The sequence below is a fragment of the Tasmannia lanceolata genome, unplaced genomic scaffold, assembly GCF_043159265.1.
Source record: "Tasmannia lanceolata isolate RefF3 unplaced genomic scaffold, GAP_Taslan_0.1 ptg000007l, whole genome shotgun sequence".
NCBI lineage: Eukaryota > Viridiplantae > Streptophyta > Magnoliopsida > Canellales > Winteraceae > Tasmannia > Tasmannia lanceolata.
In genome coordinates this window covers 20729598-20751253 of record NW_027518684.1, presented here as the reverse complement: position 1 = coordinate 20751253, position 21656 = coordinate 20729598, and the positions used below count along the sequence as shown (strand labels likewise).

General features: G+C 38.6%; 2 protein-coding genes across 7 annotated transcripts in view; both read left to right on the top strand.

The window, feature by feature from the left end:
• Positions 1 to 5926, top strand: part of CPSF100 (cleavage and polyadenylation specificity factor 100) — a 37127-nt gene extending 31201 nt beyond the window's left edge. Inside the window, exons 17-18 of the mRNA XM_077385760.1 lie at positions 5123 to 5197; positions 5288 to 5926. Coding sequence (XP_077241875.1) covers positions 5123 to 5197; positions 5288 to 5389 — 177 coding nt within the window. The 3' untranslated portion in view covers positions 5390 to 5926. The remainder of the gene's footprint in view (positions 1 to 5122; positions 5198 to 5287) is intronic.
• Positions 5927 to 8402: 2476 nt separating this feature from the next.
• LOC143882253 (uncharacterized) lies at positions 8403 to 19576 on the top strand. 6 transcript variants are annotated; one of them, XM_077385755.1, is made up of 11 exons: positions 8403 to 9021; positions 10297 to 10383; positions 10744 to 11216; positions 11364 to 11819; positions 15189 to 15277; positions 15440 to 15543; positions 15971 to 16070; positions 16159 to 16234; positions 16333 to 16447; positions 16759 to 17290; positions 18779 to 19576. In XM_077385755.1, exons 1-11 carry the CDS (start codon positions 8763 to 8765, stop codon positions 19368 to 19370), a joined length of 2883 nt encoding a protein of 960 aa, XP_077241870.1. In that variant the 5' UTR covers positions 8403 to 8762; the 3' UTR covers positions 19371 to 19576. The 6 variants fall into 6 exon arrangements, with proteins under 6 accessions (XP_077241870.1, XP_077241869.1, XP_077241873.1 ...); XM_077385758.1 differs by having other exon boundaries at positions 8406 to 9021; positions 10744 to 10902; positions 11731 to 11819; XM_077385754.1 differs by having other exon boundaries at positions 10744 to 11819.
• The last annotated feature ends 2080 nt before the right edge of the window (positions 19577 to 21656 follow it).

The window sequence follows — 21656 nt, the reverse complement described above, 5'->3', positions numbered from 1 at the left end:
TGTCTGAAAGAAAAACAATAGAGAATATGCAAAACTAGTTGCATCAATTTTAATTTTAGTAATGGTTATAAAACCAGGCTCAAATTTTAGACTGAGCTGGGCTAATACAGAGTATATGGAGTGCAACTTTAGTAATGTAAGGAGGTGGGGCGAAGATGTAGTAAATATGACTGGACAGAAGGTACCTAAGAGGGATATCTTTCGATATCTTGGTTCAATCCTACATAAGGAAGGAGAGCCTTAAGAGGATGTTAACCACAGAATAAGAGCAGGTTGATTGAAGTGGAAGCATGCTTCAGGAGTTCTGTGCGACCGTAAAATACCTACTAAGTTGAAGGGGAAGTTTTTGTAAGACAGCTGTGAGGCCAACCATGTTGTACGTCTCAAAATGTTGGGCCACCAAGAAGCAGCATGTGCATAAGATGAGTGTAGCGGAGATGCAAATGCTTAGATGGATGTCCGGCCACACAAGGTTAGATCGAATGAAAAATGAAGAAAAGGTGGGGGTGGCACCAATTGAGGAGAAGATGAGAGAGCACCACTTAAGATGGTTTGGGCATATCCAACGTAGGCCTTTGGATGCTCCAATGAGAAGAAGTGACTCGTGCCAAGTTGATGGTGTAAAAAGTAGGGGTAGACCGAAAACAACTTGGGTAGAAACAGTGAGGAAAGACTTGAGTGCTAGGAACATAACAGAGAACATGACCTTGGATAGGTGGATGAAAATGATCCATGTAGATGAACCCAACTAGTGTCAGGATTAGACTTAGTCAATTTGAGCTGGGTAGAGATCCTTTCACCTTCTTCATCAAAATTTTCTGAAAATCCCTTATATAGACCATATACGGATTACAAAACCTTCCTAAAGTAAGGGCTCCTAGACTTACACTTTCCAACCTTTAGACCCAAAATATTATGTCAAATCCTCCCCTCAAAAAAACTAACCAAGTCCCTTCTATCTGCCATGTGAGTGCTATGGAAAGAAAGAAATGATAGAGTGTTCGAGGGAGTGGCCAAATCATCCTATTTCTTGTTCATCAAAGTTTTAGCTCTAACGATTGCTTGGGCTAAATCCCTTCCGTCTTTCCGCTTTATTTTGGCGTTTGCGTTATGGGACGGATGGAGCGTGATATGCAATAGCAAGGAGAATCGCCCTTTGGTGGTTCAACAGTGACAACCCTTGCCCGATGGTTTGGTGAAATTAAACTTCGATGGGTCAAGTTTCGGTAATCCTGGTCCTGCAGGAATTGGAGGTGTGTTAAGGAATTCAGGGGGAGAAGTGATATGGGTTTTTTCAGGGCCTACAGGGACAGCGGATGCTACCAAAGCGGAGGTTAGGGCGATCCACAAAGGTTTCGTCTTAGAGGATAGAAGTAGCATGGGCCGGTTGATTGTTGAGGGTGATTCCCTGAATGTTATAAGGTGGCTTAAGGGTTGTTTGGTGCCACCTTGGAGATTCGCTTCTTTTTTTTTATGAGATCAAGGACAGAATGTAAGGTCACTCTATTTCTTTTGTCCATGTGAGAAGGTCTGCTAATGGGATAGCTGACGAGTTAGCCAGGGAAAACGTCCTCATGATTTAGAATTATTTGATTTCCTGCCCCCTTAATAGGGTGTTATGATTGTAGTTCTGCTAATTGTCTTTATCATTGTTCGTTGTCCTTCCTCTATGGAAGGACTCTCTCAGTCTTTCTGTTTTATTAATGAAATTAGCCATTACTCAAAAAAAAAAAAAAAAAAACTAAAACTAACCAAATTTCCTTCAGAAATATATCTTCTTTTCTAAACTTTCTAACTCTAAGCCAGTCCTAATTCAACTTTTTAAAGTATAAAAGAATAAACAACGCCTTCTCCAACAGCTTAAGATTTTGGAGTGATTGGTTGTTTCAGATGGTATCAGAGCAAATGCCTGGCTTCAAACCTCCTTGATAGCGAAAATCCAAATGCAATGGCCAAACCCAAAAGAGGGGCCACATGTAGGCCAACCCAAAGTAAGGGGGCCACACGTGAGGGGGAGTTTTATAGTATAAAAGATTAATAACGCCTTTCTCCAACAACTTAAGCTTTTGGAGTGACTGGTAGTTTCACACAACTTTCTAACTTCAAATATCTCCTCAATTCCAAACAGACACTTTAGAAGCTTCAAAACAATAACTCTATAAGCCAGTCTTAGACCGTTTCACACTTTCAAACATATCCAAAATATTATGTTAGATTCACCCAATGAAAACTAACGCTCTTTTTTGGATTTTAAGTCCAAAACTAATTACAGTTTTGAGTCCAATAATCAGTTCGATTCTCAAAATCCAAAATGAACAGGGCCTAAGCAAATCTCCTTCAGAAATATAATTGTTTTCCTAATTTTTTTAACTATAAGCCCATCCTAATTCAAAAAAGAAAAAAAACCCGTCCTAATTCAACTTGCTTGCATTTACTTAAACCTCCTCAATCTTAAAAAAAGAATTCTTCAAAGGTCATTCTTCTCCAAAGTTTGATTTGGAGAACCTATGAATTCACATTGCATCACGAACCCTTAAGGTGTATTCTCAGTCAAATAATTTTTTCAATTGAAGTAAGGATCTTGCTAGCATTTTGCAGTTCTTTGGGTGTCGAAGCCTTTTGTTGGAGTGCCGTAGTGGAGAAAACCAACACTAATGACATGCTCAAGAAGAAAAAACTTTTCTCCTTCCGGAGTAGGTCTTTCTTTGCAAAGAATAAGAAGAATCCTTGGGCATATTTGGGGAGAAGAAATGAAAATATTCTCACAGGTACGGCAAATTCTATTGGAAAAACGTCACTGACATCAATATATGCAAATTCTATTGGGAGAAACATCACTGACAGATGGGCTAGCACTAAGGTAGTCTTTTTGGATTACCAGTCACGCATCTTGCGAGGGTGGGTGGAAGTTTTCCGTTTTTTGAGTGCCAAGTCTAAGAGAGAAACCAAGGTAGGTTTTTCCTCCTCATTTCATAAAGGCGAATTTTGATGGGAGCTCCCAGGTCGGCTGATATTGGGGTTGTGTTTAGAAATTCGGTGGGTTTGGTTTTAAATGTTCTCCTTGGCGAAGAGCAGATTTTGATGAGGCGAGGCTCAGGGTGCTTCTTGAGTCTTCATATTTTTAGGAATGATTTCAAGGGTTCTTTTGTAAGAGATTCAAGCAATTTTATTATTTGGTCTAAGAGATGAGTTTCACTAGGGCCTGTAGAAATGATAGACATCTGTTGTGATATCTCAAACTGTTTTTTGCATTCCCCTAGATTAACCGATGTCGTTCATCGATGGAAGATTAGCTACTTGAGGGCTAGAAAGAATTTTTGTGGCTAAGTTATAAATTCCGTTTCGTTCACCGTTTCTTTTTGGCGACTGGAACGGAATGTTTCGGTGCTTCGTCTATTTCGTTCAACGTTTCATTCGAAACTTTTCGTTCCGCTATGACAAGGGAATTTATTTTTAAATTTTTTTATGAAAAAAATCCAAAAAAATCAGAAATTGTTAGAAAAATATAAGAAAGTAGACTAGAATTTTGGGTCCAGAATTTTTTCGAATTTTGTATTAGAATTAAAAAGTTGACTTTTTATCCTTTTAGATTTGGGTCTTGAAACTATTTTTAATAGATCCAAATTGGAGGGGGGGGGGGGGTGCGTATTCCCTTATTTACATGTAAATCTTAAGTAAATGGACAATAAAAATGACTTTATATGTAAATATTAAGAAGAAAAGAGAATCAAGAGGAGGAAACAACAAGAGATGAAAAAACGAAAAATTGGGTAATTCCGGACGAAACATGGCAGAGTTCCCCTGTTTCGTCCGGAATTCCGGTCTCCACCAGATTTCCTGCCAGAATGATCGGAATTCCGGCCGGAACGAAAAATATGCCCAAACTGTTCTGGATTCTAGACCGGAACCAGAATTTCGGTCCATTCCGACCGGAACGAAACGGATTTTATAACTTAGTTCTGTGCTGATTTCTCTGTAACTTTGGCTGTATCATATTTCTGTTTTATTTTGCTTCTGTTTTCCGTTTAAGTAGAGTCTACTATCTGTTCCATGTCGTTTCTAGACACCTCGTCTAAGAGTGCAACTTGGGTCGGGCTCAACCCGAACCCATCAGGTTCAACCCGATTTTTTGTCAGGTTGGGTTGGGTTCGGGTTGGAAAATGCTAACCCGAAATTTTCGTGTCTCGTTAGGGTTGAGGCATGTGACAACCTGACCCGAGACAAAATTCGACATCTGATGTTAAAAAAATAATTTTTTAATCTGTAGTATAGAAAGCAAAGATTCCTAGCCCTAGCGCATCTCTTTTTTCCCTTACTTTACCCTCTTCATCTTGACTCGTCCAATACTCTGGTGGTTTGGTGCTCACGAAATCTGCTTTCTCCTCCTTTGCCCTCTCAATCTCAACCTCCCTTGTTGGAAGAGGTGGAGACGCTTTTGTTTTCTTTTCCTTCTACATTGAAGAACAATAGAACCAGCTATCTGCCACTTTTTGATAGGTAAGCGCTATATTTTTTTGCTTTTTGTTTTTCCATTTTATGCCTGATTTTTGGGTACTTGATTTCTGTATTTTTTATGCCTGATTTCTGTATCTTCTATGCATGATTTTTGTTGGGATTTTTATGACTGATACGTGTATTTTATGGTTGATTTCTATGGGTTTTTTTTGCTTCTGAAACATGAGAATGAACAGAGATCAGCAAAGTCAAAATTTAGGGTTTTTCATTTGCTTGGGTCGGGTTCGGGTTGGAATAATTTTATGCGGGTTGGGTCGGGTTGAGAGTCAGGTTAGGTCAGTGTTGGGCAATTAGTTCCTCGGGGGTTCGGGTTGGCCTCAACCCTACCCAAACCGGTCCGAGTTGCACCCCTAATCTAGTCGCCCTGCTGGACTTCATCTTCTTGAATAGAATTTGATCACTTGTTATCGCTAGGGAAAAAAAGAAGAAAAAAAGAGTGAAAGTTTTGAAGTTCTCAATTATTAATAATGCAGTGTAGCTTTCTGTTTTTTTTTTGTTTTTTTTTAAAAAGTGGTGTAGTTTTCTGTATTCAACAACAATATTAAAGTAGCTTCTTATTAGCCATGTATTGCGAAAGTGATTTCTATTTCTTACTATTATTCTCTAGGTGGAATTTGCTGGGGGAGCCTTACGTTGCGGTGAATATGTGACACTGCGAAAGGTTGGGGATTTAAGCCAGAAGGTGATTATTCCTTTTTAATATTTATGCCATGCATGGCTAGTTAAGCTCTAGTTCCAATTGTTACAAGTTCTGTTCTGAATAACTCTGCAGGGTGGTGGCACTGGTACTCAGCAAGTAGTTATTGAAGGTCCTTTAACAGAGGAATATTATAAGATCCGCGAATATCTATACCAACAGTTTTATCTGCTATAAACCAATGGGAAATTCTTTATTGGCTGGCGATTTCAGAGCTGAGACATGGAGAACTTCGTTTCTTCGAGAAAGAGTATAATTTTGAGAGAAGAAATATAGCTTCTTGTTGGTTTTTGCCGGCTTGGTGTGATAGACCCTTCTTGATTCACAGAGATGTATCAGAGATGAGGTCATTCTAGGCGCTTCCCCCCCCCTCTCTCTCTCTCTCTCAAATTAAGACTTTTTCAACGCCTACCTGAAGTACTGAATGGATGGTTTAGATTAGATTAAGTTGGTTGAAATGTTTATCTTAGGAATTAACTGTAAAAAATCAATTTTTTTAGTTATGCAATGTGAAGCTGTGGGGATGTTGAAATATAAGAGCACTCATCTAGATTCTTGAGGTAGGCTTACTATTTAGATGCTCAGAAGTCATCTGCTTCAAACAGGGATACTTGCTTTTGTTTTGGGCATGATAATGGTTTAGAAGAGTTGTATCTTTCCTTATTGTTGATGGAGGTTTTATTCTTAAAATACTAAATTAGTAATTTTTTTGGAGCTCAAGCTATTGTTTTATTTTCTTAGATTAGTAACTATTTTGGAAAGGAATAATATTTTCTAAAATTTCATACTTTTTTACACGTGCGGGCGCACACACAATTAAAAAAAAGAAGATAACTTGAACCAACCCTATTCAATTTTTGCTGGAAGGACCTTCAATTTATGATAATATCCTTCAAAATTAAACGTAATCATATTATTTTACTCTAAATTGTGGGAAGAAAAAAAATTTCCTATGAAAAAATTGTCAAATGCTTTTTATTGCAATCCAAACAGGACCTAAAGAGAATGATATCTCCACCCCTGCCAATATTGCATATAAAAGATTGCATTTCCACAGAGATGGATTGTTCATATTAGATTTGCTCAAATGAACTAATATGGTTGATGCTAAGCCTGTCTCAACTCCCCTCTCCACAAATTCTAAGCTAGACTCTCTGGATCGCTTGGGCTGCAGTTACTGATGTGAGATGGAGCTAGAAAATGTGAGATGGATCCAGAAAAAGGGGGTTGAGTTATATAATCCAGAAACACTTTGTGTTTATATTCCACAGAAACGTGAAATCAAAGTAGGTGATAAAATAAGAGGTGGCCTTTTAATATTTAGTGTTAACTCATCTTGGTATTTTATTTGTTACGAATAAAATTTGCCCAATTGTTTGTATCAGCCAACCATAGAAACTATAGATCATTGGTTAGCGGTTAAGCATATCTTGCGCTATCTCAAACTTACAATGCACTTCAGATTACTTTTACACTGCATCTTGATCCAAACATTGTGCCAAGAACTTGGGATCTCTCTTTTGTATTCTCCAATATTATGGTGTGATAACGTTGGTGCAACCATGGTTTTAAATTTCGACTGAAATTTCGGTCAACCACGAAACCAAAATCAGGTATACCCCAAACTTTACATGATTTTGCCCAAAATTTCCAAAAATCAACAAAAATCCTTTTTTTTTTTAAGGGGAGTGATATTTACGCCTCTTTTTATTACTAGGGACACCTTGTGTCAGTGTATTAATGACTAAAGAGGGGCTTATGTACTTTACGTTAGAAGAATCCAGTGGGTTTGATTGCCACGTGTGGCACTGGGTGTCCCTGGTGATCAAAAGGGGCGTAAATATCACTTCCCTTGTTTTTAATTATATAATATTTTCCAGAAATTTGTTATAAGATAAAATATTATATTTAATTTGTAATGATCTCCCCAAAAATTTTCATTTACATATAAATTTTGAAAACAAAAAGAAATCTCCGGAAAAGTTTTTCCTCGAGACATGTTTTTCCTGCCAACCAAACATGGTTGATGGAAGTTTTTTTTTCTTTTCTTAAGAACATTTTCTTTCCACGATTTAGAGGAAAATGATAGGATTGTAGTTATTTAAAGGGATATTATTAAAAATAGAATAGGGTTAGTTCAAGTTATTTTTTGTGTGTAATACTTTTCTTTTCCAAACTTTTCTAGAATATTCTTGCAATCCAAACTGGGCCTAAGTTTAGATATGTTAGAATTAATCCCATATATTGACTTTTTATGACTGTTTTTTTTTTTTTTTTTTGAATGGTAGGACTTTTTATTGCGTTAAAGTGGATTTTTAATCACTCTTAACTGTTTACCTCCATGCTATTGCTAAAAAGTAATTGAGCAATAAGAAGCCACTTTAGAGCAGTAAATTAGAGTAATTCGTGTGATTACTCACATTGTTTCTAAGAACGTGATTTAAGAGAAAAAAAGTTAATTTATAGCGATAAATTTTCTTTTTTCGTGGAATGCATATCTAAAGTTTTTAAAAGTTGCAAAGGATATCTAAGAGAAATATCTTCATCTTTTACATGGTCTTCTTTGTTCTTATTCATCTTCTTTGATACTATTTTGGCACTAGATGAACCTGAACCCAACCCTATTCAACCCGATCTGATTTGGAGACGGGTTGGGTCATGGTTGACCATCCTCAACCCGAGACTTGGGTTGGGTTGGGTTGGGTTGGGTTGGGTTAGGGTTGAGAGAATGCTACCTCGGGTTGGCCTCAACCCGACCTGAGTTGCGCCCCTAGTTTTTTGACGTCAAATCAATTTATAAGGGGAGCGCATGCGTAATGCAGGGTGGTGAAAATATGATCGCCCTAATTTAAAACGTGAACCTACCCGAAATTCAGCTACTTTTCAAAGAATATAAGCAGTAAAAATTCAAAGATTTGAAAACAATATATACGCACGCTGAAAAAGTGTTGTTATTTTTTTCGAATATATGACGCGGCTTGACGTCCTCTCAGGATATTCCACGAGATCAACGGTGAGGTTCCAGAAACCTCACTTCTGGAATTAAATTAAATGGCAATGATAAATTCGCACCCCCTGGAGGATAATTCGCACCTCTTTCGCGTAAAAAGTGTGGTTAAAGTCGATTCACAGTATTCTTCAGTGGGTACGAATTTGTCAGCTCCCTAAATTAAATTAATGAAGAGATTAGAAAACGCAAAAAACGCGACCTTTCACTGTTTCACCCCGTGAAAACGAAGGACTGGTAATCTCTCTCCGTTATCTCTACTCACGCACTCCAAAATAAAAACCCTAACCCTAGAAAATTCCAATTCCCGATTCTCTTTCCAAATTCCTCTTCCCTTATCTATTTAATTACTAGCAAAATTCCCTATAATCTCTCCATAAGCTATAGATTTCTCTTTCTATCTATCCTGTGATTGTTCGTTCTACAATTTGAGGTTTTTTTTTCCTGTTCTTACCTTTGATTTTTGTGGAATTTCTCATTTTTTTCTGTTTGGATCCTATTATCTTCTTTGAATTCCTTTGAATTAGGGTTTTAACTAGAGTAATGGCGTCTCTAATCGCTACTTCTAGTCCTAATTCGTTTCAGCTTCGTTTAGGGTTTAAAAGCAAGAAATCTAGTTTTGTTCTTCTTCGAATGAATTTCCGAAACCTAGATTATCGTCGAATTAGTGTGTGTTCTGCCTCTGGAAGTGCGGCGAGAGATGAAGGCGAGTCGTGGATGAATTCAGATGCATCTGATTCATTCTCTGGATGGTTTGATAAGGATTCTGGCAATGGATTATCGCCGAAGCGAGGGTTTGGAGGTAGGCGTGCTTATTGTGTTTGCTGAATTAGAGGGAGTCTCTTAGGAAGCTCTAGCTCTTTTCAATTCTCTTCCTCCTTAGTTCCTTCTTTGTCTTTATATTTCACTTGTTTGATGTATCTTTGGCTTTGTATTTTGACCACCTCGTCCGCCTTATTTTATAAAATTGACTATCATTTTCCAAAAAAGAAAAAAGAAAAAAAAAGAAAAAAGAAAGAGGATCATAATTGGATGTGTTTCATTTTTGTGTTACGTGTCTAATTCGTCGTAACATAAATAAACAGAGAAAAGATAGGGAAATGGTTGATTCGAGGCAACAAGACCGACCTCCTAAAGGTTCAATTCGAGAGGAATAATAACTCTCCTAAGACATAAGTTTCTATTTTGGTTGCAAATTCTTTACATTTTCATAAGAGTAATGCTAGGGAGACCGAGGGTATGACTGAGCAGAGGACTGAACAAATAGCATCTTGTCACAAATCACAAGTGATGTAAGGCAGCCCTTAGGTTTAGGAGAATACGCAAAAAAAGTAAATTTTTTTGACATATGGCACATTCCCATTGGTGGGTTCTCTCTTGGTCGTACTCTCGGTCTCCGTATCATTTTCCTTTTCATTAAGATACAACTCCTTCAAAACAAACACAAAGGTGTGCCATGCCACCAACCCATTTACCCACTTACATGACACATAATCAGTAATTAACACGCACAAATCTAAAATGCATAATCCTACCATAACTACTTTGTAACTACATCGTATATGCTCCTTAACATGTACGTATCATTTTGTTTCATGGAATTTGTTTCGTTTAATTTTCTTGATGAGGAAATTTGGGATATATTTCTTACAAAACAAAATCAATAATTTAACGACAATGAATTGTTCTGGCTAAAAAAAGATTGTTTTTTTTTTTTTAACAAATCATGATTTCTGTCCTAAAGAAACAAGAGGTGCAAAGGCATATAATAAAGAACAACTCTCCAATGACAAAATTGTAATAGAATTTCCGATTGATGTAGTCGATTTAGAATGGTCTTTATTCCTATGGAGTGGTTAGCTCATTTATCTCTTGTAAAATATGATGGGATTTAATGAAATGGTCTTTACAATGCAAGTAGGATTTCCAAAAGATGGAATTCGATTCTTATCACGGGGCAGTATGTACATTTTCTTCAGGCTCGGACGCATAGTCTGTCTTTGAAATATTAGAGAAACTTGACGGCATTCAAGGTTTTTTGTGGACTAATGACACATCTTTGGTAGTCTACTTTCAGGGATTGTGGGAGTGGGATTGGCAGGAGTATTTCTTGCTGCTGGTGTTGCATTTGCCTCATTATCTTTTAGCAAGAGGAGTACTGCCGGTATGTGGGGTTTTTATTTTATTTTTTGGGTACATCTGGGAGTATATTTTTATCGGGTAGAATACAATGTCTTAAGCATGGCATATGCTTCTTGTGGTTCACAAATCACACCCACTTATTATGCATCAAAGGTTATGTACATTGCACCCCCCCCCCCCCCCCCCCCGCCCCCCCTCTGGAATGTTGGTTAGGGGTGGTTTCAAATGCATGGGTTTGGAGTGTTTGTTACCTAAGATCTTTAACTTATCTTGGTTCTGTATGAATTTTATTATCGGTAGGTGCATTATAGAATTGGCAGGGAATATTAATGTCCAAAGTCAACTGTGTTGAGTATGCTTCTGAGTATTTGGATGCACACAGGACCCAAACTCCAGATGGAACCCCTCACAATCCAGCAGGAAGTGCTGCCAGCCACCGAGGACTGGGATGAAAATGTAGATCAGCTTGAAAAAGAAGGCAATACAGTGTTGCTAGATGAAGGAAACCAACAGAACGGTTGTGATTCAAAATGCAACACAGGTATAAACCTGGACTCCTTTTCACCTATAGAAACTTCTGAAGCAACTTCTGAGAATATTCCTTGTGATAAAATCAATGTGAGGACCTCGTTATTACAAAATGTTGCAATTGATAGCAATGGTTTTGATGCCATTCCCCATGCTTCCGGTCAAGAAGATTTGCAAATCCACCCTGGTGTTGATGACATTACAGAACCCAGTGCATCTAATCCCAGGCCACCTGAATTATCTGAATCTGATGTAGTTCAAGATTCTCACAGCATTACGATTTTTGATTTACCAGTCCCAGAGGCAATTATTGAAATCAAAACGAATGTGGGTACTGTCGAACTTGCTAACTTGCCCCTTTCTGATGATGATTCAAAAAATCTTACCATCGACAGTCAGGAAGGAATTTTTATTTCACCGAAAATGGAAAATTTCGAGCTTAATTCTGATTTTTCTCCTTGTTCGTCTGGCCAGCTGCCCAGTGACTCTTTAACTTCGGGTTGTGTGGTAACTTCCGAGTCAGATATTATGCTAGATTCCCAAGTACATTCTAAAGATGTAGTGGAGACCCTGACCCCTGTTTCAAGCCAACAAGAGTTCAATCCGAGCGAAAAACTGCAACTCCTAAGTGAAGGCATCAGTTCACCTCCAGAACGACATAATTTAAATGAAACTGAGCCATTTGGAGCAACCTCGGAATCAGTACTAGCTGATCTATATGGAAATGAATCAGACATGAATGGTCATAACGAAATTAATAGGAGCAGCCTGTTTGATTCACCAATACCCGAGAGTTCTTTTTCCTATGCTGGTATTCCTGCTCCATCTTTAGTTTCTGCAGCCCTGCAGGTGCCTCCAGGAAAGGTTGTGGTCCCCGCAATTGTTGACCAGGTTCAAGGCCAGGCATTTGCAGCATTGCAAGTTTTGAAGGTACTTTTATTCTTTGCTTCTGCCGTAACTAATGTTTTTGACAGCTCTTCATTGGAGAGTTTTCTACTATTCGAATTTTTTGTGACCGCTCAGTACCCTTTTAATAGCTAGTGAAATGGTATACTTTTCTTTTGATTAATATTGAAAAGACATACTTAACTCCAAACTTTTTGCTTTTGCTAGTTGCCTATAAAGAGTTCATTGCCTGTGCTAAATGTATTCACTTTGTTTGTTGTCAATTCCTTCGTTTTCTTTGCCATTTGAGAGCTTTTATATATAATCTTGTCTCTTCAAAATTTCAAACATTGCCATACTGAATTGACATGCTTGCTTTTTGTTTCTTGGGCATCATTGTTCAACTTCATATTAGGGCGATTTCTTCTCCCCCCCTCCCTAGGTCGATGGAAACCCTAGGGAGGGAGGCGATTTCATCTCTCTCTCTCTTGTGTCTCTCTCTCTCTCTCTCTCTCTCTCTCTCTCTCTCTCTCTCCCCTTTTTAGTGTTTTTCCCCATCTCTCGCTGGTCTCTTTCTCCCTCTCTCCTTTCTTGATCTCTCTCTTTCTCCCCCTATCTTCTTTTCTTTCATTTTTCTGATCTCTTCCCGATCTCTCTTTCTGCTTTTTCTGTTCCTCCTATTTCTATCTCTTTGGTCTATCTTTCTCTTAGATCTATCTCTTCTACTTTCTGATCTCTCCCTTGATGGGCAAGGGAGGTGTTTGTGGCCGGACGATGCCCGGAGTTGTGCAGATCTCGCAAGGGATGCATCAAGGGTGGCTGGAGGTGCAGAGTGGCCGGATCTGGGTCCGAGTGGGCCGGATTTAATGGGGAAAGGATCGGAACTGGGTAGGGTGGATGGAGAAAGTGGGCTGGTGAGTTGGAAGTGGTGGACATGGCAGGAGTATGAAAAATGGTGGCCGGATTCGGAAAAAAGGAAGAGGTTGGATGTGGAGGTGATGGTGGTGATGGTGGAGAAAATGTATGATGGAGGATACTGACGACGATACTAAGACGGCCGGTTATTCCAAACCCTCCTCTCCCTCTTGAAACGCAGAAGGCAAGTGAGATATCGGAAATGGTGCTGCGGATGATAGGCAAAGGGCTTTAGGAAGCCGTGGGTCGCCGGATCTGGGGGTCGTGTTGAGTGGCGGAGGTGATGGGTAGCCGGAGATAGCATTGGGGTTGCCGTCTGAAGTTTGGGAGGTAAAAGATGGGTTTGATCGAGGTGTAAGGTTGAGGCTAGAAGGGTCGGGGTGTTAAGTTAGGATAGTTGTTTTGGGTTGCAGGTAGTTAGCTGGAGTGGTGACAGGCGGTGGTTGGAGAGGTAGTGGTTCAGGAAGGAGGTAAGAATAGGGTTAGGTGGAAGGTAGGGTAGGATTAGAGATTTAGGGTTTGGTGGAAGTGAAGAGGAAGAATGTTAGGGTGAACAATGGTGGTCTCTAGAGTTTGGTGGAAGGAAGGGTAGGGTTAGGGTTTTAGGTTCTGGTGGAGGTGAAGAGGAAGAGGTTAGGGTGAACAATGGTGGTCTCTAGGGTTAGACTAGGGTTTTTGGCTTGGTTGTTTAACGGGGATCTCGGGACGGGCGGTGGCGCAAGGTGGAGGCCGCCAAAAATCAGATTCGATTGGTTGGCTACTGTGCACGGTTAGGGGCGCACAATAGCTTCAAGCCTTTGAGCGGGATTTTTGAAAATCGAATTCGCCAGTTAGAAAGTGGTGGAGAAGTTTGTGTGACGTGGCATGTCACACATATGACTTGATGGGGTCCACAAATATGGCACTTTTTGTTGGATTCGATTCAATTGAGAACATTGGGCAGTGTAAAGGAAAGGAAGGGGGAATGGTGAAGGCAATTTAGGCTGTGGTAGTAGATTTCGAAAGGAAAGTGAAATAGTTATTTGGCATGGTGGCAGCGCATGGAAGTGTGGACCTCATTGTAGCGGTTGATCCAGAAGATCACTTCTTTTGGTTTTTACTGGCCTAGGAGTATGCTCCTGGCCACCCTTAATTGATTCTATGTAATGCAAGTAGGGACCCTTGGTCCCCAATGTAATCTTCATAGTATCAATGAAATTGTCAATTTAAAAAAAAAAAAAAAAAAAAACTTCATATTGAAGATCTTTTTATAAATCATGGATTGTCTTATTTTGCCTGCGCATTGCTATCACCTTCTGAGGGATAATGGGTTTTCAAGAGGCAAATTTTCATTTGGCCATACTTATCACCTTCTTTTTTCCCTTGTTGCTAAGGTGAACTCAATTCGGGTCCTCATTTCTTTAGCTTCCAACTTGGATCGGGCACTTCAGGTTGACATGAAGAATGCCTTTCTCCATCGACATTTGGAGGAAGAAGTCTATATAGATGTTCCTGTAGGGTTCCCTCTTTCGTCAACTAGTGAGAGGGTGTGTAGGCTGAAAAAAGGCATTATATGACTTGCTAATTGGGCTTGTTCTTTCTAAGCATAGCCATATGAAGATAGAACCGTACACTGATGCTGATTGGGCTGGTTCTATTGTTGATAGAAGGTCAATATCAAGATATTATACTCTTTTATGTGTTAACCTAGTAACATGTCAAAAGCAAAAGGCAGTCATTTGTTTCTCGGTCAAGTGCAAAGCTGGAGTTTAGGGCCATGACATCTGAAGTATGATAGCTGTTAATCATGGTTCAATGAGACTATAGTTGATAACAAATCAGCCATCAACATTGCACATAATCCAATCCAGCATGATACGACAAAGCATATTGAGTTTGATAGACATTTCAAAATTAGGGAGAAGCTGAGTTCTGGCCTTATTTGCACTCTTTTTTGTGAAGATAGGAGATCAGCTTGCAAACATCTTGACAAAAGGGAGCCTGTAGTTCAGTGTTTCACTCTATCCTATGCAAAATGCGCGTGATGTCTTCGCACCCGCTTGAGGGGGGAGTGTTAATAGGAATTGTCAGTTAATCAGTTTAGTGTCTTCGTTGTATGTTATGTTTATATCTGTCTTGGGATATGTATATACTTTCCTTTTGTTGTTTCTTCTCCATATTTAAATATAAGTGGGAATTAGACAGTTAACCACTCTCTAACTCCCTTTCTCACACACTCTTTTCTTCTGTTTTTCACTCTTCTTCTCGCTTCAAACACTAGATTGACAAACCAACTATTAATAGTAAAAAGACATTAAGCTCTTTGTGTGTTTATATGGAAGTGAGTTGAAGGTATTGAGCTATCATGTCTAGCAAAAGTTGTACGTATAGCCCACCTAGCTTGCACATGATTTCCACTTGAGGACGAACTAGTCATCTAGAGAATTCATCCTTTAGAGATGATTGAACTCAGAGAATATGAAATGATAGCATTATTCTGACCCATTTTCGTCTTTAAAGGTTATTGAGCCTGATGTTCAACCTAGTGATCTATGTACCCGTCGGGAGTATGCTCGTTGGTTGCTTTGTGCAAGCAGTGTTCTTTCAAGGTATATTTCTCTTCCGTACAATGATTGCATGAATTTCATACATATGCTGATGATTTTACCACAAATATTTGAAACAACTACGAATGATTTGATGTGCATAACGTAAAAGTTTAGATGTGGTAGTAAGTAAACCAGTGGTTACTAACTGCTACGTATGTGCAGAAGCACGATTTCAAAAGTATATCCAGCAATGTTCATAGAGAATGTTACCGAACTTGCTTTTGACGATGTGACTCCAGAAGACCCCGACTTTCCCTTTATTCAAGGTGAGAAAGTGGGATTTTATGCTTAAAATTGTACATAAATTAAAGCTCTATGCTTACTCTGTGAGAGAATGGGCTTTCCTGTCATGTAAACTGTGAAACAACCAATTACCCCAAAAGCTTAAGTTGTTAGAGTTGGTCTTATTTAGTCATTTATACTTCAACAACCCCCCTCACACGTGGCCCCTCTTTTAGGTTTGCCGTACACATGAATTTTCAATATCAAGGAGTTGTTGGGTTTTGAACCCAGGACCTGCCGTGAGACAATTGCTCTTATACCATGTGAAACAACCAATTACTCCAAAAGCTTAAGTTGTTAGAGTTGGCGTTATTTAATCATTTATACTTCAACATAAACCATTTTACATTCAAATTTAGTATGTGTTTGATGGTTTTGCATAGAGAATATTACTGAAAATGCATTGATCAGGCTTGGCAGAGGCTGGACTAATTTCGAGCAAGCTCTCAATAAATGATGCACATCATTCTCAAGACAAAGAGCACAATCCTATCCTCTTTTCACCTGAAAGGTGAATTCTCAAATGTTAACTATAAAAAATAATTTCAGGTCTTGCTTCTTATGAGCTTCTCTATTTTTCTAACTTTTTTCCACTGCAGCCCCTTGTCACGGCAGGATCTCATAAGTTGGAAGATGGCATTAGAGAAAAGACAGCTCCCGGACGCTGACAGAAAGGTTATTTGAATTTGTTACTCAATTTATTCAGCAATTATTTATTTACACTAGTGAAACCTTTTATTGACGTGACACTTACCCATGTGACTTGTGGTCAGATTCTATATCAGTGCTCTGGCTTTATTGACATTGATAAGATAAACCCAGATGCATGGCCTGCTCTTGTAGCTGACCTCTCTGCTGGGGAACACGGAATCACTGCCCTTGCTTTTGGTATTCCTCATTTTTTTTTGCTCATGTTTCTTTAATCCATAAAAATGTCCTCATTACCATGGTTTTAAATTTCGGCCGAAATACCGAAATCCAAAATTTTAGTTGGGACCGAAACCGAAATCCCAAGAACCCAAAATTTAGTAAATATCCCAAAATTTTCTGCCGAAATTTCAGAAATATTGGAAAAATGAAATTTTTTTCACAAATTTACTAATTTTCTGAAATTTTGGTTTTGGCCAAGGCCGAAACCAAAATTTAAAACCTTGCTCATTACATGCTCACTTCACAATGTTACTTGATTTTTTCCATAGGCTACACTAGGCTCTTTCAGCCAGACAAACCAGTCACCAAGGCACAAGCTGCTATTGCTCTTGCGACCGGCGATGCCACTGAAGTTGTGGGTGAGGAGCTTACTCGTATTGAAGCGGAGTCAATAGCTGAAACTGCCGTGGCAGCCCATACTGCTCTAGTAGCTCAAGTTGAGAAGGACCTCAATGCGAGTTTTGAGAAGGAACTTTTGATCGAAAGGGAAAAGATAGATGCCATTGAGAAATTGGCTGAAGAAGCAAGGCTGGAATTGGAAAGGTTAAGAGCTGAAAGCGAGGAAGAAAATGATGCTCTAATGAGAGGGCGGGCAGCTGTTGAATCAGAAATGGAAGTTCTTTCAAGATTACGGGTTGAGGTGGAGGAGCAGTTACAGAGCCTTATGAGTAACAAAATGGAGATATCATTCGAGAGGGATAGGATTAACAAGCTCCGGAAGGAGGCAGAAAATGAAAACCAGGTAATTGCCCAGTTACAGTACGACCTTGAGGTTGAGAGGAAGGCATTGTCCATGGCCAGGTACCAATTCAGTTGCTTTCTTTTGCTTTCTCTATAAACAAAAACCGGGTTCCTTTTATTTTGATATGTTCTGCTAAAAAATTAGTGCTTTATGCTGTTCTTTTGTTTGCTATGTTCTGTTATGAAATCAGTGATTTTTGTTGCTCTTTTGTTTGCTATATTCTGTTACACAATCAGTAAATTTATGTTTTTATTTTTTTGTGCTTAGAGGTATGACTTACCTTTGGCTGCTGGTTAAAATTTGGGCATTCAATAAAATCATTGTCATTGTGACAAACAATGAGAAAGTTTAGTTCTCTATTATTATACATAATAAAGCTGGATATTGTAGATTTGTAGTATATAAAGGAAGAGTGGAAGATGGAGAGGTAGAGGAGAAATTTTTGAGAGGATAGGAGTTGTTCAATTTAAGTAGCATCCTATCTTTTATTAACTTTAAGAGAAATTACATGGCCTCCTATATTTTATTAACTTAAGAGAGATACATGAAATGACTAAAATACCCATAGCTGTAAATACATGATAAAAGTTCTCATATTTCAAAACTTATGTCCAACATATCTCGAAGTTCTCATATCTCAAGCTGAAGTATAGATGTCAATCATGTCCGACATAACTCGAAGTCAATTGAGACTTGAGACTCGAGAGAAAGAGAATGTTTTCGTTTATTAAATGTCTGGTCAGTTGATAATAGGATTTGCCTGTTAGATCTAAGTAGCTAGAGGATTCAAGCAGATCAGTATATATTGGTGTTCCATTTAACATTTTATGGTCGATTCAACTTTTGTTATTCTCCCTAGGGTTGGAGTATTATCATTTACTAATGGGACCCAAAATAGATACACCCAGACAGAACCAGATGTGCTTTATTGGTCAATCCTTTGCACCATGGAGAAAATGAGTATCAGCATGATATTAGCATTCCTCAAATCTCAAAATTATGTTTAATTTTGAGTCCCCAAAAGCAATTCTCTAAATCCAAAACGAACGGCGCCTTAACTTTTAGTTTCCCTACTATTTGCTTTTTAACTCCTTTCTTGTTTGAATTCTTTGATGTCTGTGCACCACGCTAGTTTCCTGCTAGTTTTCCTACACTATCTGCCTCATCCCATATTTATCAGCAGTTTTTCTCTGACAAGGGATTAAGTAAAGATACAGATGCTTATTATACACAGATATGCCTCACCGGCTTTATATAATAATAAATCTTATACAATATTGGATGCTCTTTAATTTGCTAATTTTCAATTTAAATTTTAGATCTTGTTTTCCTTGCTCATTTCATTGATTATAATGATGATGGGAACATTCAAATTGCAGATTTTTTATGACTAATTATTCACTAACACATTTTATCTGTATTTATCCTACAAATTCCCGTTTACACATCCAGTTTAAAGTTTCAGAGATGGACTTTGTTGCCTTTCAAATGTTGCGGGAATAATCCATTAATTCCCATGTGTTTTCAATTTATTATTTGTTAATCAGGACTTGGGCAGAGGATGAAGCAAAGAGAGCAAGAGAGCAGGCCAAAGCACTAGAGGAAGCCAGAGAAAGGTGGGAGAGGCATGGCCTCAAAATTGTCGTTGACGAAGAACTCCGAGACTACGCTTATGCCGGAGTTACATGGGTTGAAGCTGGGAAACCTTCACCCATTGACGGAACTGTCAACAGGGCCGAGAAATTGGTGGTTAAGCTCAAGGCAATGTCAAGCGAAATAAAAGGGAAATCCTTCTCAATGGCAGGCGAAATAAAGGAGAAATCCGCCTCAATGGCAGGTGAAATAAAGGAGAAATCCACCGCAATGGCAGGCGAAATAAAGGGGAGATCCTTCTCCATTATCGAGAAAATAATTCAAAAAATAGAATATTTGATCTCAGTTATGAAGCAGCAGGTTGCCGAAGCTGCTAGGCAAGCCAGAGACCTTCAAAGCACCATCGCTTTGAAAGCGAGTAGATCAGCGGAAGAGTTTCAGGAAAATGCCATCAATTTTGGTTCGAATGTTAAAGACGGTGCGAAGAGGATTGCCGAAGATTGCAGGGAAGGAGTAGAGAAAATCACTCAGAAGTTCAAGACATGAACTTCCATTCCTGAATATTGAGAAGTATTCCTCCTTATCTTTTGTATGGCATGTAAAAGGGAAAGAAGATTGAGAAGTCCTCTCAATCTTTCGGCAAGATAACTAATTTGAGTGTCAATGCTGGTCTACATGCCAAGCAGTTCATTTATATATGTAAACGCTGTTAAGTGATTTGCTTAGCAGAAAGTTTGACTCTCACTCTCTCACTCATCTTCATCCTCTTTTTAAGTGAACCAGGGATCCATGGCCGAGCACGTCGGAGTCGGCTTGTCAAGCGTGATGATCCTCCTTATCTTTTGTATGTCATGTAAAAGGGAAAGAAGATTGAGAAGTCCTCTCAATCTTTCGGCAAGATAACTAATTTGAGTGTCAATGCTGGTCTACATGCCAAGCAGTTCATTTATATATGTAAAAATTGTTAAATGATTTGCTTAGTGGAAAGTTTGACTCTCACTCTGTCACTCATCTTCATCCTCTTTTTAAGTGAAGCAGGGATCCATTGCCGAGCATGTCGGAGTCGGCTTGTCAAGCTTGATGATCCTCTGGCGTTGTTTAGAGGTGCAATTCGGGTTGACCTTTTGAAATTCAGGTTGATCTTTTACCATAAGTTAGGCTCGGGTTTGGGCTGATTCCAACATTTTTTAGCAAAAGCTCAACCCGGAGTCGACAGTGATAGAAAGTTCAAGCAGGGTGGATTCGGACTTGAAATTTGAATTTTGGGTGAGGTTTCTAAAAAGGGTTCTTTTATATTTTAATGTAGTGACTAGAAAAATTCTCTCCCTCTCTATCCTTTCTCATTCTTTCAGCAACCACAGGTCCACAACTCTCATGATGCTTTGTTTCCATCTCCGTCCTCTTTCTGCGCCCAAATCATTCTCTCTTGAACAGCAACTGCACTGCAGAAACTCTAGCATTTCCCTCTTTTCCAATCTCGACAATTTTCAGAATGAAGCTTCGAAATGCAGTGGCAGTTTACAGCATGTTTCCAGAGTCCTTGAAGCTTTATCCTATCTGTGTTGCCCAAAGAAACTGGTGCTGGTAATGATCTTGGCCTTGAAATTTCTAGTTTTAACCGCTCTTTGCAAATTTTATCAATTATTAGTGTGGCTTTTCGACAAAATTGTTCTATTGGCTGCTTGTTGATTTGCGTCCATTAGAGCAATTTGATGTTTATATGATGTCTGGGAGATTTTTTGGTGAATATTTCTTATTATAATAGTTTCAAATTTCCACAGAGATTAGAGCTGAGGGTGCAACTTGGGTCGGGTAAAACCCGACCTGCATCGACCCGACCCGAAAATAACATGGGTCGGGTTTAGAAATCATGGGTCTTGGGTGGGGTTAGGTTTAAAGAAAAAAAAACAAGAAACCCGACTCGACTCATACAGGTGTAGTGTAACTTTCTTGAATATCTCTTGAATAACATAGTAAATTTCTCTTAAATAACAAAGGGAAACAATCCACAAGGTCTTCCTTAGCATGTTTACAAATGATAGACTAATGGAAAAGATTGAGGAAATGAACTTCAGAATGAAGGCAATCATGTTGGTAATACTAGAGGCAGAACAAATCTACCTTCTAGAGAAAGAGAAGGCCAAGAAACAAGATGGATTAGAGCAAAGAACTAGCAATGTTCCTGTGTTTGTAAACAGATTTCTGTAAAAAAAAATTGCTCTAATACTCTAATCAAATTGATATTTGTCTTAAAAAAAACCATAGCAAATTATTTTCCAGTATATTGATATAATTGTTTTCATTAAGGTGATCATGTTTGTAACGTGAAAATATAGTTTCCTTAGATTTATACGCATGATGACAAATTTAGAGATTTTTGGTGTCAAAATTTATTTTCTTGGTACAATCTTTAAAATTAGTCATTATCCTACACTAAAAAAATAAAAACCCAACCCAACCCGAGAAACTATCTTGGGTAGGGCCAGGTTTACGAATCTTGGGTTTTCCTATGAAAAATTAGACCCGACCCGACCCAATATTATTTCTCGGGTATGGTAGGGTTTTGGAAAACCCGACCTGAGTTGCAATCCTAATTAGAGCAAAGCAACCAAAATGTTTTTGTTTGCAACCCAACCGAAACACTTAATGAAATTGAAGTGCATAGCAAAGCCAACAACATAAGTGCATGTGAACCGTATAGTGTATAAAATTTTACATGAAATACATGTGAAATATGGTTTGTACTAAAATATTAGACGTGCGTTGAGAGCATGATACTACATGTTTGATGCTGGTAAAATATAATGATTATTATACTTTACTTTTTGCTTA

Excerpts from the sequence above, each read along its gene's own strand:
- LOC143882253 (XM_077385754.1), top strand. The coding sequence starts at position 8,763 with ATGGCGTCTCTAATCGCTACTTCTAGTCCTAATTCGTTTCAGCTTCGT. Across the intron at positions 9,022-10,296 it reads GCCGAAGCGAGGGTTTGGAG|GGATTGTGGGAGTGGGATTG; the intron begins GTAGGCGTGCTT and ends GTCTACTTTCAG. Across the intron at positions 10,384-10,743 it reads TAGCAAGAGGAGTACTGCCG|GACCCAAACTCCAGATGGAA; the intron begins GTATGTGGGGTT and ends GGATGCACACAG.